We start from the raw sequence: 25,140 nt of genomic DNA on the forward strand, positions 1-25,140 counted from the left end.
TCAGAAACATCTGTCAGTCTGGATTTAGCCCGTGATCCACCTCTTGACTACCCCTGCTCTATAGTCCCCAGTAAGCAGTCATATGATACTTAGGGCACATGATGGAGTGGTCACTTTACTACCTGGAGACTACAACTCTCAGCAACCTCTGGTCTTAAAGGGGCATGTCCCCATAACATGCTGTCTGCATCTATGCTTACAGACCAGCTGTGGTTTAAAGATCCATAAAAAAATAGCTTTATTTAGAAATTCCATGGAAATCCAGGGCCAAGTCCTGCTTTGTAACTATAGCGAGATACTGGCACTGCGATTGATTCAGAGTGAAATGGAGAAAGGAAGTTAGAAGAGAAGTTTAATTTAATAGTCCTAAACACCTAGGAAACTGAATTTCAGATTTGTAGGTGAGCATCTGTATGTGGGTGTGAGGGTGGGAGTTAAGTGCCTAAATACCTTTTGAGGGTCGGGTCTGCGGTGAAAAAGCCTGAAAACCATGTTCAGTTTGGAAACCTTGTCATTTTCCAAGAAATATGGATGCTTTTTTTCCTTCTTGATTTTTTGTCCTTTTCGCTTTTCCTCCCAAGTTAGCTTACATCTTTTTTTTTTTTTTCCACTCCATTTTTTTGTGTTGCACCCTGTTCTTCCTTCAGCTCCTTGTTGCCTCTCAACGTTCTCTCCTTTCCATCCTACTGATGTGGCTGTTAAACAGCGTAGCTGCATGGATTGCCTCCTGTAATGGAGCAGTAGTATTGCGTTTGGATTCATTATAGTGCTTCCTGTCACTGGCTTGACAGGGCACAACTTGTCCAGCCAAGTAACTTTAGTATTTTGAACCAACACATGAGCTGAACAGGTAGCCAAACTAATGACTTGGATTTGAAGGAGGTCACAGTCATATGGTTCTCCCTTACTATATGTGTGTATCAGTGATTCTTTGGCTCTCCCTCTGTTTGTGTAACCTAGAAAGGTAGCAATTAAAAAACCTGAACACATTCTAAAACAATATCTACTTTTTAAATAGATGCAAACACCCTAATCAGAATTGGGGTTTGGGGCTGTGCCAAAGAGTATCGTAGTTTTAGATGTATCCTTTTATGTATTACAGGATGTGTTTTATAAAAAATCCTTTTTTGCTTGCAACCTTTTAAAAAGGTAAAGACATTTTCAAAAGTAGAAGCATCCATGGTGCTCAGACTTCTGGAAATCAGTAAACCTAGGATGGCTCCTGTTTTTGAAAAGCTTGGCTTATGAGTGTATTTTGCTGCTGGTTATATAACTTGCATTTGGGGGAGGAGAAGAGTATGGTTCTAGTTTTGATGCCTAGCTAGGAAAGATACTCCTAAGGCACCCTTGCATATTTGGTTTAAAGGATTATTGAATTCTGTGTGACTGAAAAGTATGTCAGAGTAAACACCTGAGACCCAACTGAGAGATTTGCAGTCAGTGCTACTTTTATATAAAAGAGATTATATGTTTACATATACACAAACAATTAATACAGTGAAAACTTAGTTTATATGCCCTCTGAGAAGGGAGAGCAGTGTTACAAATTACTCTGGGATTTGGAAGAGTGACTGTTAGAAAAAAATCCTTCTCTAGATTGCAACTTGCTTAGTTACTGCACGCTAGAGGGCACTTGAAGTAGAATAAAAGATGTTTTCATAGCCACTGAGAAGGAGCAAGTTACCTGTATCTTGCTCATACATTGGAAGCTAAAAACAAAGGATTAGGATTCTCAAATTGCATCCAAAGCATTAATGAACAAAAAATAGGTAAGTTGATTTTTTGTTTGATACAACTCTCTTTTAATTTTGTCTTGATCTTAGTGTTTCACATAAAAACAATGTCTGTTTTCCTAATAGTCAACCTGACAACAACTAATCAAACTGCAAACAGTACTCTAAGAATAATAGGAAACTTGCTAATACATTCTTGTATTTTTATGCATTCTAACATGTAGTTGTTGAATATGAAAACCTTCTGGTGTGCAAAATAATACTTATTTTTTTCTTCCATATTTTGACATTGAAATCCATCAGACAGTGGAGCAGATTCAGAAATAGTTACGTTTGAAATAACTGAGTGCAGGAATTTAGATGAAAGAAAAAAAAATCACAAAGGACACAAAGGTCCCAGTCTTGCAATTGAATCCACCCTTGGCACCTGTGTGCCATACCATGGACTATAAATGGAACTCCACATGGACATTCGGATCTGATTGCAACATCCGGGCCCAAGTAATTTGAAGTTACTTTAGTCAAAAGCTAAACGGTTTCTCCTTTCACATGCATTTGGTATAGAATACCAAATATAGAACTTCTATTTGCTAAGACCTCTGTGAGAAAAGGCTAGAGTGCAAAGAGAGTACTTTTAAATGATTAAGATGATTTTTTTGTGGGGGGTAACTTAGAGATTGTTTTTCTAAAGTTTGCCTGTCTAAAGTTTTTGTGACGGTGGTGGCTGAATATTATCACTTCTCTGACACCTTGTCATTTTGATAATACTATATTCTCCTGTAAAAACCATTCACCTAGATAGGTTTCTCAGAAAGAAAGATTATTTATAACTTTACTTGCTTAACTAAACCAGGAACTGAAGTCAATGCTTAAAGACAAAGACTTAGTATCAAAGGCCTCTTATACATTTTGCCTTTGTCCCTAGTGCCAGGTGTAAGTATCATTTAATAATGCTTTTACAAGCATCAGCTGTCTTTCAACAATTTTCCAAGCACTTAGTGCTTACTGTTTCTCATAGTAAATTACTAAAGAATGCAAACCATTTGCAAGGGTATTTTTAAAAGGTTACAAGAAGGTAACCTTTGCACCATTAGTTATGTTTGCATTAGCTGATCCACTAAAAGTGCACATCTCAGAAACATTTAATATCTTTCTTCCTTTCTTTCCTCCAATCTTTGACTTTTATAAATGGTCTCATCAAATAGAAATTTTATTCCCTTGTTACCAAATGCATGTGAAAGCAAGAAGCATGTTGGTTTTGACTAAGTTACTTCAAATTCCTTTGGCCCTGATCCTGCAATCAGTTCCTTATGTTAATGTAGAGTTTCATTTATAGGTAAAAGTTGCCTGGTTTATACTGAAAAGTCAAGGTACAAATAATATCCCATGAAATGAATCTTTGAAGAAAATCAAAGGAAGACTTGATGATGCACATAATTTTGAGGGGAAAAAAGTACGAATTATATATAAAATCTGAGTATTGACTGAGAAAAGTAGGCATCTCTCTGAGACATTAGTGAAATGACTGTGAAATAGACAATCAGTTGTTGCATAACTTTTATTTTAGTACTTTTAAAATACTTTGCTTATTTTTAAGTGGCACAGGTTGTGGGAATTCAGGTGCAGTATTCAGAATGAATTAACATAGGACCTGATCAAAAGCCCACTGAAATCAATGGGAAAACTGGCATTAACATCAGTGGACTCTGGCTCAAGCCCACATAGCTTATCCATAACAAACTTCAGCCACTGACATTTCAAATATTGTGCTGAGGAAAGTAATGCGTCACTGAAATCTCATGGGTTAGTCTCTGAGTATCAGGAATTAATTAACGTGGTGGGTTCACCTCTGTCCCCCCAGTTTCAAGTTCTTGACTTCTGTATTATTATTTAAATGAGACGATACTCGTCATTTCCATCACCAGCCAGTCCTTGTAAGACTCAATTGTTTGTTGAATCACCCCCTATGAGCTCACTTCAAGCCATTTCTATTGATTTTTTTTCTTCAATAAGGTCTGAGCTCTCGGCTGTCTTCTCCGCAGAAAACAGTTTACTGCACTTCTTTTAATGTTGAAAAGCAGGCAAATATATGATAAATAATCAAAAAGCTGAAAAGCTACTTATATTCTATTCTATTTCACACAGTTTTAGAAGGAAACCAGACAGTTTCTGCCTCTGTGTGAGTATGAGAAGTTCCATTAGATTTACCATCCTCCTTATTCATGACAAAAATAAAATATTATGGAGGAAAAAAATTGTTTCCCAACAAAGAAAAGTAAATATTTCCAATGGAACCTGAGCAATCTAAAGCTGGATCTTTGTAAGGTTCTATATGAAATTTCCTGGCACAGAGATCTGGTTTTCAAACACTAAATGGAGGTGCAGTATGTGCGTTCAGGAGGCACCCACATTTCTAAAAGATTCTTTAATTATTCACCTACATTTCACATCTGATGCTCTTTTTCTTACTTGATTTCAGTTATTAATTTAAAAAGCATGTTCCCTTTTCAGTTGCCAATGCTTTCCTTTGCTTATGGAATGTAACCATGACCTTTAGAGTTTATTTTTTAAAGTGGAAACAATCTTTAGATAGCATACTCAGCAGCACTATATGGTATTAACAAGAGTGGATTGGCGTAGGTGGTATTCTTTGAAGTAAAAAACATCTCCCAATTCTTCCCTTCCCTTCTTCCCCTCTTTTAGTTTAGAAATATGGGACCAGATCCTCTGGCCTGCTACAGCTTACCCAGTTATCTAAGGATTTGCCTCTACAGGTGAATCCTTAAATGGCAGAGAGCTACCTTATTCATTCCATCTCACCCCTCTTCCCAGCTGGTGACCAGGAAAAAGTGGTCTGGCCTATCCCCCAGTGATTGCCAGCTCCAAGAAAAGCTCCTATCATTATTTTGGGGAAGTTTATGGCTTGTGTTACACAGGAGGTCAAACTAGAGGATCATAGAGGTCCCTTCTGGCCTTGGAATCTATGAATTATTAGATGTAGTATTAGATGTCTCACCCGCTTAGAAGATGAATAAATCTCCTAATTTTTCAATATAAATAAAAAAAATGTATTAAAGTTCAGGTATGTGAGGGCTTTCACCTAAATATAGAAAGAGTTTAGGAAGCTATCATTAATACCCAGGAGTAAAGAAGTGCAGGCAAAACCTCCTCATACCTCACCATTACAATATCTATATTCTTATATTATTGTTCAGTTGGTGGAAGCAAAGGAGAGACCTTTTGTTTGAATGCAAATTTAAATCAAGGGAAGCCACCTCGCTGATGTCTATTGCAGTACAAGGTTTCTCATCATTCCCTGCTCCCACAAACAAAAATAACTTCAAGTATTGTATGCAATGACTTTTCCAAGGCAGTAGGAGCCAGCCTAGCTCTGTAGGTAGGTAAGTAAAATTTAGGAGGTGGTGGGGAAGCAACTGAAGGAAAAAATGGACTTCAGCTATTCCTCCTCCATCCTCTGGAAATTTCACATTTCTAAATGCCAGGTATTGTTTCCTACACTTTTGATGATTTCATGGATTTTCAAAATTACCTTGTTCTAACAACAAATGCCATACATCAAAGCCAAAGAGCACCGAAATGTAGTTGTGCATTTTCCATTAGAGAGAGACAAACATATAAAAATATGCAGTAATCATCACTGGCAATTAAAAAGGGCTAATACACTGAAAGTCAAGCCAACCTCTCTCCTCCCCCACTGCAGGAATATTGGGCTCCACTGATCACCTCTTATCCATAATCAAGTCTTCAAGGAGCCTTTGCTCCTACACAGTTATGGCAAATTTGAGATTTACAGAGGTTCCCTTTCAAGGAATGTGTTTGAGGCCCCCAGTGGTGTCACCACAACAATAAATCAATTAAATGAATAACAAGCACAACCCCTTCAAAACCAAGAAGCTAACCTCCGTGGGGGAAAAAAATAAAAATTAACCACTGTCCCCAAATGAAACATTTCCTTACTAAATGAAGTTATTCCCTATGCTCCTACCCCAGATCCCTACCCCTCCTCTGTCACAGAGCACTAAAGGACCTGAAACATGTACCAGACCACACTTCTTTATAAAACAGCTAACACCAGCCTTCAGAACCATGATATAAACAAATGAAAAATGTGTAACACTCTAAACACAGCATAGAAAAAAACTACATATTGATACATGCGTGTGATTATTAGCTCCACATGTGAGTGTATGTAGCTTCCAGTGTGAAAACAAAAGAGAGAAACCCACAAACTTGGTTAATAGATTTTTAGGGCCAGAAAGAATCATGATTATAATGTAATCAGATATGTATAACCGAGTTCTTTAGATCCTTGCACAAAAACTTCAGTATGGGCCCTTTTTTTAGGTGTTGAATGCTTCAAATAGGTGCTGAGCACCCTCTCCTCTTACTAAAGTGAAAGGGAGCTGAGGGTGCTCAGTACCTCTCAAAGTGTTCAGTACTCTGCAGGATTGGACTGTATAAATCCATACCTGGCAATCAGTGATCATAAACTGGAACTAGAAACAAGGAGCCATAAGGTCTGTTGTAATCCCAAGAGGCCGAACCACATCAAGAGAACCTCTGACAACACGGTTGCGCCGTAGCACTGCCACATCTTGTTGTACTGAAGGGACTTAGCCTTGTTCCACCCCATGCTAAAGGTCTGAAATTGGGTCATGCAGCTCAGCTGTAATTGCAGAACCCTGGAGATGGACCTACAATGATGGGAGAGATCTTTTCTCTCTCTCACACACATTCTCTCTCTCTCTCTCTCTCATATACACATGCATATCTGTCTTATTTATTTTTATATATAAATGATTAAAAATACCTCTCAGCATGGCTCCCTGGCCTTCGTTCTTTCTTCCCACAGCCTTCTACTGCACATTTTGGTTGAATTTTCCTTCTGCAAGGTCTGTTTTCCGAATACTGATTAAAAATGTCCCCTCATTCCTTCTTTCTCTCCTTCTCTCTGTTTTCACAGGCGATGCAGTTTCTGTCCTCCCCATCCCTCTCCCACTCATGTTCCCCTTCCTCCCTTTACCATCACCCCCTAGTCCTCTCCCAGAACTTCCCACCAAGTCCTCACTGTCCCAGCCCTGCTGCCTTCTTCACCATCTCATTCCACACACACTTCTCTTCCCTCTACCCCTCTTCTGCCTTTGGCTCCTGTCTGGTTGGGTCTCTCTTCCCTCACATCCCTTGCTTCTCCCATCCTTTTCCATGCAGGTTCTTATCTCACCCCCATTACCCTGGTAGCTGAGTGTCTTTCCAGAGCAGCATTAAGCGAGATACCTGTCACACCGTGTCCTAAACTCTTTCTCCTCCTCTAGGGCCTTTCTCTTACTCCCTCCCCTAGACTGCCTTGAGTCTCTTCCCAGTGGAGGTGCCCTCTGCCTTTTGCTCCCAGGGGGTGTCTCCCTCCCTCCCTCCCTGCCCAGGAGGAGGTGGTCTCCCCACTCTTCTGCCCTGTGGGACTTCTCCCTTCTCTCCTCCACCCCACACCCTCCCCTCCCCGAGCCCTGCACCACCCAGTCCTTGCTCAGCACCCTCGCTGCCTTGGGCCACATCCCCCGGTGACAACCCGGTACCCCCCCACCCCCAACCACTGCCCGCCCCCTTCCGGCAGCAGGCACCCCTTTGTGCCCAGAACCCCAAACATCCTCTGCCTCCAGCTGCCCTCCCCCTCCCCTTTGCACCTCGCCACCACGGCTCTGCTCCCCCGGGGCTGGCTCCTGCTCCCCTTTCCCCAGACCCCGCTGCTCCCATCTCTCCTCTGCTTGGAGCCCCCGTTTGCCCTGGTTTCCCCTCCCCCCCCCGCTCGCCCCCAGCCTCCCTTCGCCCCCCCCACCCCGCTCCTACCTCGGCCTCCTCCGCCCCCGCCTGTGTGTGTGACCTGCACCGGGCTCGGCGTCTGCAGCTTGCTAAGGCACCTGGCAAGGGGGGGGGGGGGGATGCACGGCTCTGAAATGTGTAGAAAAGTTGTGTGCTCACTGGGCGGGGGGCGGCGGCGGCGAGGGGGGGGGGAGGCGAAGGGGGAAATAAATAAATAAATAAACGAAACCGCTTACTTGAATTTCCAAGCGCTAGACCTGCCTCCGAGTTCAGCCCAATAAGAGCTGTCAGGGGAGGCTCCCCGCTCACTTTTCCACATCACTTCCCAGCTCCATCTGGCAGACAGGCACGGCGGAGCGCCCAGCCCCTGAATCGGTGGCTTGCTTCGGAATATCCCCGCTCTCCCGGCCGGCCACGGGCTGCTGCTGCTGCCGCCGCCGCTCCGGGCGCAGGGAGACATGACTAACTGCACTTTCCCGGGCGGGCACTGAACCCGAAAGAGTCTAAGTCACCAGCTTCTCCTCCAGCCTGAGCAGCGCTAGACAAGCATGAAAGGAAACCGGAGCCTCCTGTCCATTCGGAGGGACTGGCTAACATTGCCCTCTCCCTGAGCAGACCCTTTGAATCCCCGGCTGAAGTGGGCTTCGCCTGCCGTTCCCTGGGTCACTGAGAGGGTGAGTAGCTATTTGATTGTTAGGTGTTTATTTCTCAATGGGAGAGGGGTTGTTTTTTTTTTCCCCTCTATGGATTTGTCTTTGACTTGGTGCACCTCACGCACACTGTCGCAGACACTCTCTGTCTGTTTCCTTCTAAACGGCTGCATTGTTAGACTGAAGTGTAGTGGCTCGTTAATTCGGATTCTTTGCAATTCTCCGGTCATTGGGATGCCAGTTTGGGGGGGTGTTTTTTAAAGGTTCAGAAGGAGTTTTGTGTCACAGTGAGCTGTTCGCCGGGCTCTTCTCCGTGGTTTCTCATTTAGTACAATCAATCTCTGGACTATTTTACTGTGTTGAATAGATGCAGGGCTGCATTCATGCATTGAAGTAGATTGCAGTTTTCGTGATGAGAATAAAAATCAGTCCCCAGCCAGCTATGTAAATGATGGAGGTGGAGGCTGGAAGAATCATAAGGGGGGGAATTGCCCCCTATTCGTGACTGCCTGCCCTATGGCCCACCGAGCACCCCAAATGAATCCATACATGGAATTGGACTGATTTATCCTTCTCCCCCTTTTAGAAATGCAAGTCTCCCTTCAATTCTGCTCTAGGCTGGGATGGTAAGGAAGCTTTAGCTATAAGTAGCCAACAGATCCATCCCTTTCCCATAAGTTGTTTTCTTTCCCTGTCCTTGTTGACTAAATAGAGAATGCACCCAGCTCAAACTTAGGAGAAGGAGCAAACCCCGTAGCTCCAATTGCTTGTTAGTAGCATTATTGTGCAGGCTTCTAGAGAAGAAATGCAGGACTGTCGACGCTCAAATCGGGCTGTTCCATTAAGCGTTTTATCCTCTGAGAAAGGCAAGAGGAATAGCATGTTCTAACGTTTTGCTTGGATATAACATCCGCTGGTAGTCACATCCCAGTCGGGAGACCCGAGCTGTCAGATAGCATCCCTGCTAGACTGTATCAGATCTACAAGAACATTGTGTTCAGCAGTGGAGCATAGGAGGCACCAGATCAGGCTATAGCACTGTAAGTACAGTACAGAAAACCCATGGCAATTTCTCTGTGGATAACATAGAGGAGATTAACTCAGATCTTTATTTAGGCATTGGCAACCACCAGGAAGATGCCAACACTTAACATAAGCACGGATTCCTTTGTGATTGATGGCCATTCAGTCATGTCTAGACCCTTTCTCAATTTAAACAGTTTACATTAAGTACCAGACTAAACGAAATTGAATCTATCCAAATTGGCACATAATAGCATTATACAACAGGGCTCTGGTTACCAACAGGTATCAAACTCTCCATGCTCTCACTACCCTCACCCCCAAAGAAATCTTCTGTACTTTCAGTTCCTCTGAGTTTCAGAATGTAAACTTTAATAAAAGCTGACACCTTTAAACAGCCAACTTGATGAGCACATCAATGGCTAGCCATTTGTCTTCGTGGGCATCACTGCCAGATGTTTCCTTGGACTGCTGAATGAAAGAAATCAAACAACATTAACTGTCTATTGTTTTCAAATCTACAACATTAGTGTTTAATAGAAAGCGGCTAACAGCTGCTCACTTCAGTTTCAATTAAAGAATATAGCTGATAAGTAACAAAGCTATAGATAAGAATCCTCTTAACTTTACTCATCCTCTTTTGTAAATTCCTGAGGAGTTTCTTTGCAATAAACATGAAGAAAAATATGTGATACTTCCATATGACTGCAATCTGAAGATATTCTTTTACAATCCATTGTTAGGAACAAGATGATATTTCACAATTGGTTTCTCAAGAAATTAGATTTACTGAAAATAAAATATAAAACAAGCAAATGATCCTTATGTACTTTTCAGTTGTTTTAATCAAAGAGAAATGATCAAAATGGCTAAATGCATTGATGGTATTTTGCACACATGTTAAAGCATTACTCATCAAATTCACAAATATAAAATCTGATAAAACCCAAACCCAAAAGCTCTTTACAGTGTCACCTCCTGGCCTAATTCTGTGACCATTTCAATCTCAAAGCTATATAAGAGGAACTGATACATATATAATATTGTAGTCTAGGGTTTTCCATCAATTCAATGTCGCAGTTGTGCCTCACTGAATGCAGAATTACCCATAATATTCCCCTCTAAATACTGCTGTTTGCTTTTTTAATATTGCTATTTATTGAAGCACTTGTCAATCTTTTTGCAATACTTATTTTATAATATCATATGCTTTGAAGGATTTCAGCTTTCTATTGCTGCTTGTAAGTTGAGGGCCTCTTGCGGCAGGGGCTATGCTACCTGGAAGCTATATTTTGTGGACATAAATACATTATGGAATACAGGTGAATAATTTGTTAATTGAAATGTGCTGCTAGTCACAAAAAGCAACTTGGGAGGTTTCTTATCTTATAAAAAGTCAGTAAATAAAATAATGTTATGTTCAGCTGCTTAAAAATGTTGCTGCTGTTTATATGAAGTCTCCATATCACCTACTAGTTGTCATTTTCCATTGACATTAAAGCATCTTTCATTTAAAAAAAAAATCTTTATAGCACTATGGAAGGGAATCCTCGGCAGATGATGTCTCTTGATGCTATTCCAGATCACTTCAGTCGTGCCAGCCTATATTCACTATCCCTTCCAAAATGCCTTTAAAGGGTGTCCAGGGCCACAGACCTGATTTAAATGTGCCTATTCTTTATCTCCATGAAATATCTCAATGGCATTACATCACTAAAAATTAATAAAAGGATGGATGATTGAAGATTTTATTCACAGCACTATTAACGTTCTCTGCAGTCATGTTATAATATGTATTTAAGTTACATTTCTGTTGTTTATAGATCTATCTATTCACATGTATATGAACCACAGACACACACACAGAGAGATACGCATGAACATGATGATATAGGTATATTACTTTTAGAGAGGCTTTCTGGAGAAGCTCTGTCTCTTTTTTATCGCATAATTGTCAATTCCCTCTTTAAAATGTTGATTCCTGAAGATCTCACTGCCCTGTGTACATTGTCTGGGACTTTTTAGTCTAGGATGAACTTTTTAGTTTAGGGTGACCAGATGTCCCGATTTTATAGGGACGGTCGCGATATTTGGTGCTTTGCCTTATATAGGCGCCTATTACCTCTGTCCCAATTTTTCACACTTGCTATCTGGTCACCCTAGTTTAGTCAGAGGTTGGAATTAGGAGCTTGAGACTCACCCATATGACCCTTGATATATACAAATAATTAAAGACCCTGTACTATTACCTAGCTAGCAGTAAAATAGTTTTACTTCCCATCATGAACATGGGGGGAAAATATGATATGTATATTTTTATGAGCAAGGATGGATCTTTGACAAGAGACAGAGTCAACACAAAGTGCATATTGAAAGCTCATGGTGCTGCAAATCTTTAACAGTTATGACAAATTAGAATATCTATAAACAACGCTTTTAAGAAAGCAATTGCTAATGCTACGTAGTATAAATGTTGCTGTCTACTCTCAGCCTTTTTGTATAACCAACCATATATTATTATGTACACAAACCACATGTGTATGTATTTCATTTTCCATTTTAAAGCTGCCTCATTGTAACACCATATAAAGGCTGACCTTTTGGACAAACTTATAATAACAATTGTGTGCACTTTGGCTATATCTGCATTACAGAAAACCATATAAGACTGTGTGAGCTGTGAGTTTAAAAATAACACAAATCAAATTTTACCAGTGGGAGGAGAACACTAAGACTTTTGCGCAGAAATGTTTTAAGCATCATTGCTACCATAAGTCTGCATCAATAGAATTCAATTAGACGGTGTAAACTCAACATTTTTCTTAGCCTTGTTGCCATAGAAAAAGTGGTACACTTCATAGCTTTCTAAACATAACTATTTGAGCAAATTTACCCTTTAGAAATTGAACAGAAGTGCCAATACAGTTTACATTTTCAACTATTTCCCCTAGTTCTGGAACACTTTCATTACATTTCTTAGTTTGATAAATCAAGTAAACAGCACCAGCACACTGGTATTTCAACTACAAATGCAATTTTAACTTTCCAGGATTTCTCTCTGAAAATGCAGTGGGGATAGATGACATCTGAAAGTGGAAAAGAAGAACTGACACGGAAAGGTGCCCTCAGAACTAGTTTACTAGCAGTGGATTAAAAAAAAATATGGCATCCAACTCCAAGCAGAGAACCAATTCCTGCTTGCCTTACTCATGTGAGTAGTTCATTGCTATCAACGATCACTTGATAGCAATGGTTCTACTTGAGGAACTGGTCCAACAAGGTCCTAAGCATCAGCTATTCCCACTGTAGTCAACAGGAGTTAGGATACTCAGCATCTTGGTGGGTTGGGCTCCAAACTAATAAAATGATCAGGATATGCAAAGCCTTTAATGATTTTCCTGAGGAGCCTCCATTGCATCTATGGGTGTCTAAAGCCAAAAAATGTTAAACACGTCCACAGGAAAAATGCTTCTCACTATGTTTTGTGTTTTCTACCTGCTTCTACTCCTAGTGGAAGCAGCTGTGTATTTTGTGAAACTAGTATGGCTTAGCAATTTTTAGTTCACCATCTTGCTTGTAGTTTTCAGGCTTAATTTGTGTGTATTAAACCCAAACAGGTTAATTGTAAGAAATGTTACACCGCCTACTTTAAGGAACTCAGTTGACAGTTTTAAATGCATTTTTAATCACTTTCTCTTTGCTATCACTAATTAGTTTAATCATATAAACATATATGTATAAACTAAATGCCAGCGTGTTAAGCAAATTGTGTACTTTTAGAAGAAGAATGCAATTCATTAGTTTTGCAAGCAAATAAATATTTCTGATGATGAACATCAGTATTATAGATTAAATATATCTGCTCATTATTTCCTTTCAGTTAACCAAATGATCATTCCATCTTATTTTCTATCCTGACTGAATTTGAAATGAATAGTATAAAGCTTGTGAGCCTGTGGTCTTCAATCTCTGGGAATGTGCTTCAAATATATCCAAGAGGAGGAAATTTAGTTCAGCCTGGCAAATGTAAAAGGTCAGAAATAAATACAGGGCCTGATTGTACTCCCATTTAAGTCAATGGGAAAACTTCCACTGACTTCAGTGGTACAGAATCAAGACCTTAAATCCTAATTATATGTGTTGCTGTTAGAGGATATTAACCAAACCTTAGTATAACTATCATAACACTACTGTATACTGTCAGCAAAGCCCAGCAATATTAGTTTTTCTTTTCTGTATAGATTTTCATTCTCCGGATTTTATTTCAAGGGAAACTTCATACTTATGCAGTCTTTAAACCATAAACACCAAGCGTCATTTTAGTCACATTGCAGGTTGATACAAAAGAAAGTTCATTTATGCCACTTTGCTTAATTGTGCATGATAGGTGACATTCTCTAAAGAGAGTCAACGAAAGAACAATAATAGTTTCTGTCATATGTCAATGGAGTTTTTAAAAAAGAATGAGAAAACATTATATTTATGGCCTCCATTAATATTTAAACAATTTTCAATCAGAACAGGATAAGCACATCTCAGTTGCTGAAAGACTGATGATAGATGATGCCCTAGGTTGAGGATGGTTAACACCTAATTCTCAGTCTCAGGCTAGTCTGTTTGCCTTTTCAGAGCTCTCTGCATGTTATGCACAACTTCCCTTTTCCCTCTCATCTTTAAAAGTGATATAGGTCTTTTGAATTATGTAATTCACTCTTATAAAAATTAGCATTGGTCTCAGAGATGGGATTGGCACCAGCTAAAGCTATTGAATCTATACGCAGTCTAGAATTCTATTTCAGTTGAAGGAAAAGCACTTTAATCACTAGATTGTGAAAAATAAAAGTTGAGTACAGTCCGTTTCTTCCCTTTACTGTACAAACAAAACAAAGCATATGAGACCATATTGCATTCCAGTGCTATGATCTCTTACACCGCTTTGGTTGTTCAAATGGAATATGACATTCCTCCTTCTCTCTGATTTGAGCTGGCACCATCAGCTTCTCAGCAAGGCAATGCAGAAGTGAACTGATTCTCTGACACAAATCAGTGGGAGATCTGACCCTCATGCTCTAGCAAGCAAACTTTTTTTTTTTTTTTAAACTAAACTAGGTGTGACATTCTAAAAGGCATAAACATGGCACATGTTCTACAGTGTCAGCATATTTTAATGAATAGTTTCTTTGGTATTTATATTGCATGAGAGATCAAGAATGAGATAAATAATTATTTCATTGGAAATGAAATATGATCAAAGAAGTTGTATTACTGAGCTTGTAAGCTGTGTGAAGCAGAGGCTGTCTTTGTCTGAATAATGCCTAGCCCAGTGGGATACAGGGTCTTGTCTGGGGTCCTAGGCGCTATTGAAATGCAAATAATATATTGGGAAAACATGGATCATTTTGAAGTGCTACGAACAACAAAAAATCAGCTGATTTTGATGAGGCATTTAGGGGGTTAGTTCTGGGAGATGATGAGCACCTTTTCATAACAGTGAGAATCCTAATACTCTCATGCTTAAAATTTCCGCTTGCTGAGTTGAAGCCTATGGCTTTATTGGCAAAGGATTCAAATAATAGTCCCAATAATACATTATGATGGGACAGAATCATAGTGTCAGTTAGAGAGAGGGAATAGAACTCCTAGATCCCAAGATGATTCTACCTCTCCCCCTCCTTCCAAGGCAGACTATTGCTTTCTTCAGAAGGTGTTTTCTGAATGTAAACATTTGGAAGAATTATGCAAACAAGAAGAGTTAGAGTCATCAGTGTAGAGTAGGCTGTGTAGATATCATAGGTCTTTACATTATGCAAGCAAGTGAATAACAATGGGTAATTTGCAATGATATTGCCATTGGCTTGGAATAGGTAAATTTGATTTATTGAGTCATAGAGTTTAAGGCCAGAAGGGACCACTAGATTCTCCCTTCTAGTTTGACCTTCTGTATGTCACAGAATATCTACGCTATCCAGCACCTGCACACTAAACCCAACAACTGAACTTAAACTGAAGTATTACAGCCCACAAAAGATTAAACTGTTCTGTGGCACAGGCAGGGCATAGGAGGGACCAAGGTGCACCAGTGACTGAGGCAGGGAAATGATAAAGTGTATCACTCTCCTTTCATGCCAAGTCATCAATGACCTGATTCCTGGTGTAGCCCCCTCTCCCCACCAGAGCACCAATCTGTATGTTTTCTCATTGAGGGGGAAGAGGAAGGGAAAGAGAGACAGGAATAGTGTTATGATCTCCGAGATCTTTATTTTTTGGTGGTGGTGGTGGTTGTTTTTAAAGAATGAGGTGGCATTATTTTGGGCAGTAGTAATCTTATGGGCTTTTGAATAACCACATCCTCCAACATTAAAAAAAAAAAAAAAAAAGCCCTCCAGATGCTATACTGAAGAAACTATTGTTTGTGTGTATATGTGTGTGCATGGGCATATCTCTATATGTGCATGTGTGTGTAAATTCTAACTACAATATATTGGAAGGAAGGTCTGAAGAACTTTTGTGCTTAAAATGCTCCTTTGTGTAAGAACTGGGAGAATGGTTCATGTCTTCTAACAATAAAAAAGCTGCAATTCATGACTAAGCTTAAAAATTAAGGTAGAATAACTTTACACCCTCACTGAGAATGTTAGTGTGTGTGTCTGGAACAGAGAAGTTACGAAGAAAGCTTTAAAATGGTGTCTCTTGGCCCAATTTTGATAATACATCAAAATAAGTAGTTCTTTTTTATTCTTGCTTTCGTTCAGTTTTTGGAGTAAGCCTGAATGGCAGCAAATTGCCATGGAAAATACATAACGATAAAATTGGACAAATGACTTCCATATACATTGGACCAGATTCTCCCCTGCCCTGTAGCACGCCTTTGCAGTGTTATGTGTAGCTGTCTGTCAGAGGGTCAGACTAATGGAAGAGGGATCCTTTGGTAGCATAGAGCCACCATAATGGTTCCTTTGCCATTTCCCTTTCTTGTTGGCAGTCTAGCTGCACCTAGGGTTTTCCTGTGGCCTGGCAATTTTCAGATGATGATATGGACCCTTAGGACAACTGGTAATGGGCAAAAAATTAGAACAGCTCACAGGCTGTAGTAATCTTGCCTTGGGGAACTCTCGTGGAACACGAATGGCCTAGGATCATAGGAGAACAATGCTGGCTTAAGGTCACTTTTGATCCCCTTCCTCCTGAGTTATGTTGTCTTGCTTATGAGGGCTTGCTACTACAAATCTTTACTCATCTGAGTATCCTTACACCATGAGTAATCTCACTGAAAACAGTGTGACTATTATTTATCATTATTCTTTATTTATTACTTATGTAGTAGCAAAAGGCACAATGAGCTGAACACAAAAGACTTTGCCCCCAGGATCTTACAATTCAATTTCAGATACAATGCACTCAATGAGAGCACCAAAAGAGCACGTGGGATGAATATGCTCCAGGGTTACTGGCATAGTCAGTTATGGTGTCTTGATGGTTCTGTTAAAGCTATTTATGTATCTGGGTTTTTAAATGGCAAATGATCCTACTTAATATTGCAGGACCGTTCATGTGAGCAAAGGATTACCCACATGAATGAGGATTGAAATATCAGGAACTTGTGATTTTTACTGTAGAAAACTTCAGGGTTTTCTGAGCTGCCAAGAGAGGATCAGCAGAGGGAAGATAATTGTGCTTCCCACAGTGGGAAGGAGGTGTATCATGTTACTGTCATTGCTAAAGAACTCTGTCAGGACCCTAAAAAAATGGGACTAGGAAGCATGGGTGGTGGTGTTGACAGTGTAACCAATACCTGCAGTGGCAAATGTAAAACGAAGAAGGACTGAGCTTAAAGAACAGATAGAACACTGTGAAGCCAAAGAAAATAGGACTGATATCCTAGTTCCTATAGAAAGTAAGCAGGAGGGGGAGAAAGGGATAAGAAAAGAGAGAAAAATATATGAACAATAGTGAGAAAGGAGGAGCTTCCAGATATGGAGAAAGGAGGCACTACAAGGTATCTATATCTTTTACATTGGCTGCTTTAAAAAAAAAATTAGGGAGGATGCAGATTTTGTAGCCGTGTAGATGACATGTTTAGTTTCTGATCATGGGTCCAGAGAACACTGAGATAGTGGGAAGAGAGTGTCATTGCTGAGTATGTTCTAAATTAGGGAAGTCGGTCAGAGGATATTAGTTATTGCGAAAGGCTTCTGATTAACTGTTGTGTTTTCCTAACTCGAATGGAAGCTGCCATCTAAAGCTCTACCTGTCCTGCAGAAAAGGAGGATCTTTAATTTATTTTTAGCAGGAACTCAAAGTTGTTCAATGGAATTTGCTCTGCAGGGCAAGAAATCCCATGCAAGTCCGATGGAATTTTGAGACTTCAGGAATGTATACAACACAAAGACCACCACACTCAAGTCAACCAGTGTTAACCAAAGCTTTAAATTACTTGGTGAATGTACTTCCCACTAGTTCTGTGTTGCCTGTGTTTAATGCACAGAGTATGTGCACAGAGGATAAAGGCAGAGTGTATGAATGCCATGTAATAGTCTGAAATCCTGGGGACTGTAATGCTTGGGTCTAATTTCAATTGGTAGGTTTGGTGTGCAACTGCTAGGTGGTTTTGGTGTCCTGTGATATGCAGAAACAACGAAAGTTCTGTAAGCTTATGCCTGCTGAAATTAAATTTGTTAGTCTTTAAAGTGCTACAGAACTCTCGTGGTTTTTGATGTATACAGACTAACGCGGCTACCCCTCTGGAACTGTGATATGCAGAAGGCCAGACTAAATGATCTGTTGATCCCTTCTGGCCTTAAAATCTATGGCTTTGTAAGACAAAAAACATCCTTACTGGCTCTGATGCCATTATGTCCCACCTATCTTACCATGTTATTGCTATTTTATATCATAGCCAGTCTTCCTAGTGCATGATGATTTCCTATCCATTCTGACAAACTGTTTGAGTGGATTCTGAAGTGTCTGCAAAAGTCTACTGTAGACAAATACATCTAACAAACTTTTAATTGTCTAGCATCTCCTGTGTAATTTATTTAAATAAATCAATGCTGCAAGATTTTTAATGTAACAGAAACAATCGCCTAAGAATTGACAAAATCCTCTGTAATGAAATGGTGAGGTCAGAGGACTTATCTATAGCTTGTAATCACAATGATCAACATGGAAGCAATGAATGCAGAATGAAATTAAAAATGGATTACTCTGAAGATGCAGCAGTTCATAAGAGGATCCTTAACATATCCTGATGTGAAAAAACTCTAGAGAGGCTGTAAAATCTCCTTGACTGGAGATCATGGTGTAAATCAATGCACTAGCAATATAATAAAGTGGATTACTTGGCCAGAAAGATGGTCCGTGGTTTGAAATATCTAAAAATAAATTGATTTTTCAAGCTTTTATGACTATACTCCATTTTCTTTCTTAGTAAGCAGTTTATGTTAACATTTTACTAACTTTATAACAGTTCAATTGTATTCCATCACCTCTCTAGCACCTTTTAAAAGTTACAATATAATTGTAAAATAGCCATACTGAAATTAGTGCTGGTTGTTAGCAATATGTCAGCTGACAAATAACCATAATCCACAGGTATGTTATGCAAAAGATGAGAATTAAATAATTATTTAGTGATCTTAATATCATTGCCTATTGCCATACTTATTGTATTGCCCACACTAAGTCAATGGGACTAGGTATATCAGTTGACTAGGATTTGGTCTTTAAAGTGACTTGTAATGTATATGGTATCAACTGATGATGCTGCTATATATGGAAATGTTATCACAGTGTTAGACAATTAGCATTTATAATGCGGCAACATAATTCCAAAAAGTGATGCTTGCTTGGGGTTTTACCTAGCTTGTAAACAATAGAGGTTTGTAAGCTCTTTGGGGCAGAACTGTCTTTTTGTGCTGTGTTTGTACAGCACCTGGCAAAATGGGGTCTTGGTCCATGCCAGGGGCTCCTAGTTTCTATCAGATTCCAAACAACAATTGTGGTTTGGTACGGCCTGTCCAAAAGCATATCAATACATACGGCAAGTAGTTCCTGTTACAGATAACAAACTATTCAGCTTTACCCATGATTAAATTATTTATAGATTTTGCTTGGAGGAACCCACCATTTTACAAATAGTTTCACTTTGATTATCTGAAACTGTTATCCAGGACACTCTGTTATCTGAAGAAGGGTCACATCTCTCTAGCTTTATTTGTTATATTAAAAAATCCCTTTATTAGCCAAAATCTAGACCCCTTTGACTGTTTAAAAAATGCATTCCCACTCTCCCCTCCCAGGGCGATTAAGAGAACCAAGGCTATATTGTACATACACTCAGGCAAAAAGCTTCATTGAATTAAAATTAGTGTTGTAAGTAAATACCTATCAGACATGAAACCTAAAAAGAAAACTGAATCTTCTCAAAACCCACAAACATTAAGGTTACACCTTCACAAACCAAGAAAGTAATTGGAAATAATGGAAGGGCCAGATTCTATTCCTGCTGAAGCTGTGTTGTGCCGTCCTGATGGCACAAAGGAGCCGGAGCGCCTGCAAGTCTGGCCTCATAGGGGAATCCTCAGATGGCAGAGAGCCACTACCCAAGCCCCACCTCACTTCGTTAGGCCCTGATACAGTCTGAGTATCAGGAACATTGCTGCTGTGTCCCTATTTCACAGCTATTCCTGAGTGCCAAATAGCCTCTCGTGCTGTGCACAGCCATGAATAAATTAGAACAACTTAACTTAGGGATCAGGCCGGTCTCTGGCTGGTGCCAAACTGGAGAAACAAAGCCTTTTCCCCTTCCTGACCGGAAGGAACCGCTTGCCTGTCAAATGGGTCAGTAGTGGCCATGGGGGCAGGGAAACTACCATAATACCTCCCCAGGCTCCCCACGCCCTGTACAAGGAGTGCAGCACCTACAGGGGTGAGAAGAGCCCATTTCAACAACTGGCCAGAGCTCTGGAGACAGACCATTCTCTGGGTGCTGGTTGAAAGCCTTTCCCTTAAAACAGGCCTCTGCCCCTCAATTCCGGGTGGATTGGCTTACTATTGGCAAACTCAGAGTAATGAGTTCAAATGAGCTTTGCGGTGAACGGTTCCCGAAGATCAGCCTTCAGTGTGGAGATACTGCTGCATTTCCGTCATTGTGAGCTGCACATATTCACATGCATAATGAAGCTAAAAGCAAAAACCTGTGCCATTAAGAGGGAGATTTGTTCTGTAACCTGCGATGCCTAACACATGCAACTTTCCTTTCCCACTGGTGCTGGAGAACATATTGCATATTTATGATCACAGAGCTCAAGTTAACTGTGCTTTTTTGCCAGATTGTTTTACTGAGTTAGGTTTAATTAAATGTAGTTTGTACGTGAACGTTATTCCTTTGTTGTTGTTGCTACTGTTTTGTTTGCTTGAAGCATTGCTGAAGCTTCTCCCATAGAGTTACACTGAGATTAGATCCAATTAGGGCTAAAGAATCTTGATGTATTAGCAGAGGCTAGGTGGGAACTTATTTTGGCTTACTGGGCGAAAAGTAATGGATCTGCTCTTCCTGTATTGGTTTTGTTTTGTTTTAATATACATCTGAGTGAACTTAGTGTTTGCAGATTGGCAGCTCAGGTAACTAAAGTCCTGTGTCCCCTCCCTACCTCATATAACAAAAAAAAACCCACCAAAAACAAAAAAAAACAGCATATGCAGTGACAGTACAAGTGTCACACTATCCCACCAATTTGCTTCAGCTCTGTTCAGGAAGGAACAGCCTTTGGAGTGAGAGGGGACAGCAGTTCATTCTTAATTAAATTAATTAGTTGATGTTTTTAAAAGCCCTTTGAATATGAAAAGTGCTGTGTTTTATTATTCAGTCCTCCTGGGAATGGCAAAATCAGTGCCAATTAGAGCTGTGTCCAAATCAGCAGCAATCTCAAGGAGGGTTCATCTGAAATGTTTCTCTGATGCAGGTGTAACTCACAGGTCAGTGTGTGTGTGTTATGTGCCCCCTTCTGTGTTAAATTCAAAGTAGATGTGACTATTACAGCTCCCACCTGCAGAGTTTAGCTCAAGCTGGAGAGACTTCAGCTTCCAGCTCTGTAGGTCCCTGATTTGATCCCTGATGTCGGCCAAGATGGCAGCCATTACACTTCACGGTGGTTCATGCCATCCTGAGCTTTGCTTTGTTTTTGTTTGAAATGAACAGAAAAACCTTTAAAACCTTACCTCAAGCTTCCAAAATGTGTATTGTTTCCATCTAAGCTTGGACATTTCTTCTCACTCTAATTACCTCCTACCTACCTAACACATTCTGGGTTTCTCTCTCTTTTAATTTCTGCAAGGAAGTGGTGGCAGTAGCTGCAAATCCTCTAGTTCCCCATACCTCTGTTGTCTTCAGAGAGAAGGTGGTTGCCCCCCTCTCATACCCAAGCTCTTAGGAGAGAGCCGTCTTTCCAATCTTTGTTCTTCACCACTCCCTGGGAGGATTATGGAAGATGGAAAGTCAGGTTATGTCTCTCCCCTCCATATTTCACAGAAAATCTCTTCAGAGATTTAGGTTGCATTTCCTTCCTGCCCTCTTTCCCTCATTCAGTCTTCAGCTAACTGTTACTTTTGATAATGCATCAAGAATGCATTAAACTATCACACTTCGGGGTTCAGAGGTACTTGCATTGCGTTTTAGGTTAATAACAGCTCTTCTCGCTTTCTTAAAAGATGAGTTTCTCCTGGCTTCAGAATTTCGTGCAAGAGGTTTTCACAGTTATGATGTCAGTTACTGAAATAAAGAAAAACAAAATAAAACAAACCTGGGAACTTGTTGCCAGGGGATGTTGTGAAGGCAAAAACTCTAAGGGGGCTCCTAAAAAGACTAGATAAGTTCATAGGTCCATCGTTGGCTATTAGCCAAGATAGTCAGGATGCAACCACATGCTCTGGATATCACTAGCCTCTTATTGATAAAAGCCAGGAGTGGATGATTGGGGGGTGGATCCTTGATGATTGCATATTCTCTTCACTTACTCTGAAGCACTTGGCACTGGCCTCTGTTGTAAGACAGGATACTGGGCTAGATGAACCATTGGTCTGATCCAGTATAACCATTTTTATGTTAAATAATAAAAAAAAATCCCTCAGTTTGGGACTTTTTACGTGTCTTCTGGGTTATTTTTTTTAAGCCTTTAAACATCATGTTAATGTTTTCAAGTGTCTCTTCACAAATATGAAGACTAGAAATTTACAATTTAAAAAGAAATGAAAGCTATGAGTCTCACATAATCACATGACTCCAGAAGATTAGGCTTTAAGAAAAACACCAAATATCATGGGACACTACAGCTGAGTGACATTTTTTTGGCCAAAACTTTTTTTCACAGAAAAATGCAGATTCAAATCGAGAGGAACATTTTGTAAATCCATGTTGATTTTAATAAAATGTTTTAGTTGAAAACAAAAATTAAATTTTTTTAAAAGCCTAAAATGTAAATTAAATGTTTAGTTTCACAAAATAATTTGTGTGACCAAAATGAATTGATTTATTTTTTAACATTTAAATTCACCTAACATTTTTTGGGGAAAAAATTGGTTTGGGTCAACATGAAACAAATTAAAAAAAGAATCAGAACTGCTAGTTAACCAAAAAAAAAAAAAATCATCGATTTGTACAGCTCTGAGAGAGACACAAAATCCTGAGTTGGCCTCTCTGCGTGACTGTACCAGTCAATGATTATATATTAGGAATCCTTTTACAAAACTCCAACCATGCTATTTTAGCTGTAACTGAGCCTTCCTGCTTGAGTTATGTCCCTACTGTTGCATTTCAGGTTTGCAGATCATAGTGGCTATACTTTAGCAGGCTTGAAGGTGTCAGACTTGCTTCTCCATCTCAATGCACTCTCCCATGCTTCGGCAAAACAGACACATTAAGATTTTATTTCAAAGGAGTTTTCTACAATGGCTACTGCTGAGCCTCTGTTTATTACCTTCTCCTATCCACTCCTCCCCTGTTCCTTCCCCCTCATCCTGTTGTATGAGATCTCCACATCAGATTTTATTTGTTTGAACGTTAAGGTTTTATTTTTTTGCCAGATTATGTTTTTTTGTCTTTTTTTGATGGTTTTATTGTATTGTATAAACTCAAGTAAGGGAAAGTTAATTTATAAATAGACCTGCTTATAAATTTGATGATGGAAAGTTTTTTCATTGACAAGGTCTGATGAATCAAAAGTGAAATGTTTGCATAAATGTTTTTATTTGAATGAAATTTTGGAAAAAAAAAACCCAACACAGGAACAGAGCATTTCAATGAGGTTGAAACATTCCATTTTGACCTTTCTGGAATGGAATGTTTTGATTTTCCATTTCAAAATGACTTTTTTTCATTTTTGAAAATTTTTATGATAAAATATAATTTAAAAAAATAAAAAGTGTAATTACATCGATTTTATCGGAACAAAACATTTTGGTTAACCAAACCATTTTTGTTTGGAGGCGAAATTTCAAAATATTTTGGATTTAGTGCTGTTTTGGAAAGGAACAAAAATTAGAAATGGCAGAATGTCCTACAAAATGGGAAATCTGGTTCCTGCCTGCCTCTACATAAATGAAATTAATATTTTCTTTTTTAATGTTCAAATATTTATTAAAACTGAACTTTTTTTCTTATGGCCATATATGAATAAGAGAAATATTCTTGTCCTTGCTGTTATGAATACCTGAGGAAAAAAAAAAGACTAAATCCTGTGTGGTACTGAGTATGTTCCATTAACTTCAAAGAGAGCAGGGGACACTTAAAATAAAAAAAGAAAAATTAGTTACCCAATACTGTATTTTGTTCAGATTCACAGTGTTTTGTGGTTAGCTTTTACTGAAAGGTTTATACAGGGTCAGATTCTCATATGCCGGCTCACACTGAGTAGTTCTGACTTGAAATAGAAGGAATTAGTAGTGCAGGAAGATGCTATGCAACATTGGCAGAAGAATCTGTCCTTTAGTTGTTGTTTTTCTTTCCCCCTCCTCCCCCCCCCCCTGAAATTCATTTCCTAGACACTTATATTATCTACTACAAATTCAAAACTGGACTTTTCTTTTTCTGACATGAAAATCTAATCAGTAATTAAGATTTTACAAAATATATTCCCAAACTTTATAGCTAACTTTGTATTTCTCTTATTTTTTCAGGAATCTTGGATGACAGGGAAACCCATTGGATCATGTTTTTATAATCTAAGCAATTTTTTTTTTATGTTTACTGTGCTGCAAACACATGGAAGAGCTGTAAGTAAATGTACTTTACTGCATGATGAACTCGATGGCTATTGTCTGGAAGAAAGCAAAATAATTGTTTCATTTCTGTGGTAATTTGCTTAACTTGTGGTACAATGCCAGAAAGACTAACGGAGATGCTTAAGGACGTATGGACTCCATTAATAATATTATGGATTACTATCCTTCCTTCCATTTATATGGCTCCATTGAATCAATCTCAAGTATTACCAAGTGGATCCAGTATGGGACTAAATGGGCTCAGTGGAGAACAGAGAGTTTTGAACCGTTCAAAGAGGGGCTGGGTTTGGAATCAAATGTTTGTATTGGAAGAATTTTCTGGACCTGAACCAATATTAGTTGGCCGGGTAAGTCAAGATTTTTTTTCTTTCACTATGAAAATGTACAAGTAGGTCTTCATTGGCTTGGACTCTCCTATCAAACTCAAGTTTAAAAGTCTTGATCATTCTGATGCCTGTAAATTTATGTTTTATAGAAAATATTTATTCCTTTTGGGTGCAATTAACATAAAGGATAGGATCATCTGACAGGAGAAAGTAGAATGATCTTTTTAGAGGACTATAGACTTCAGGATACAGACAACGTGTTCAAACTTGCTTTCCATCTTGAAAATACATCTTTTA

The 25,140-nt window shown here is 39.3% G+C and overlaps 1 protein-coding gene across 1 annotated transcript in view; it reads left to right on the top strand.

Moving 5' to 3' along the window:
• The first annotated feature begins 7,930 nt into the window (after window positions 1-7,930).
• Window positions 7,931-25,140, top strand: part of CDH8 (cadherin 8) — a 195,391-nt gene continuing 178,181 nt past the window's right edge. The window contains exons 1-2 of the mRNA XM_067540112.1: window positions 7,931-8,242; window positions 24,413-24,864. Coding sequence (XP_067396213.1) covers window positions 24,613-24,864 — 252 coding nt within the window. The 5' untranslated portion in view covers window positions 7,931-8,242; window positions 24,413-24,612. The remainder of the gene's footprint in view (window positions 8,243-24,412; window positions 24,865-25,140) is intronic.

Source organism: Emydura macquarii, unplaced genomic scaffold, assembly GCF_026122565.2.
Source record: "Emydura macquarii macquarii isolate MOO-44397 ecotype Brisbane River unplaced genomic scaffold, CSIRO-AGI_Emac_v2 contig_561, whole genome shotgun sequence".
In the NCBI taxonomy this organism is placed as follows: domain Eukaryota; kingdom Metazoa; phylum Chordata; order Testudines; family Chelidae; genus Emydura; species Emydura macquarii.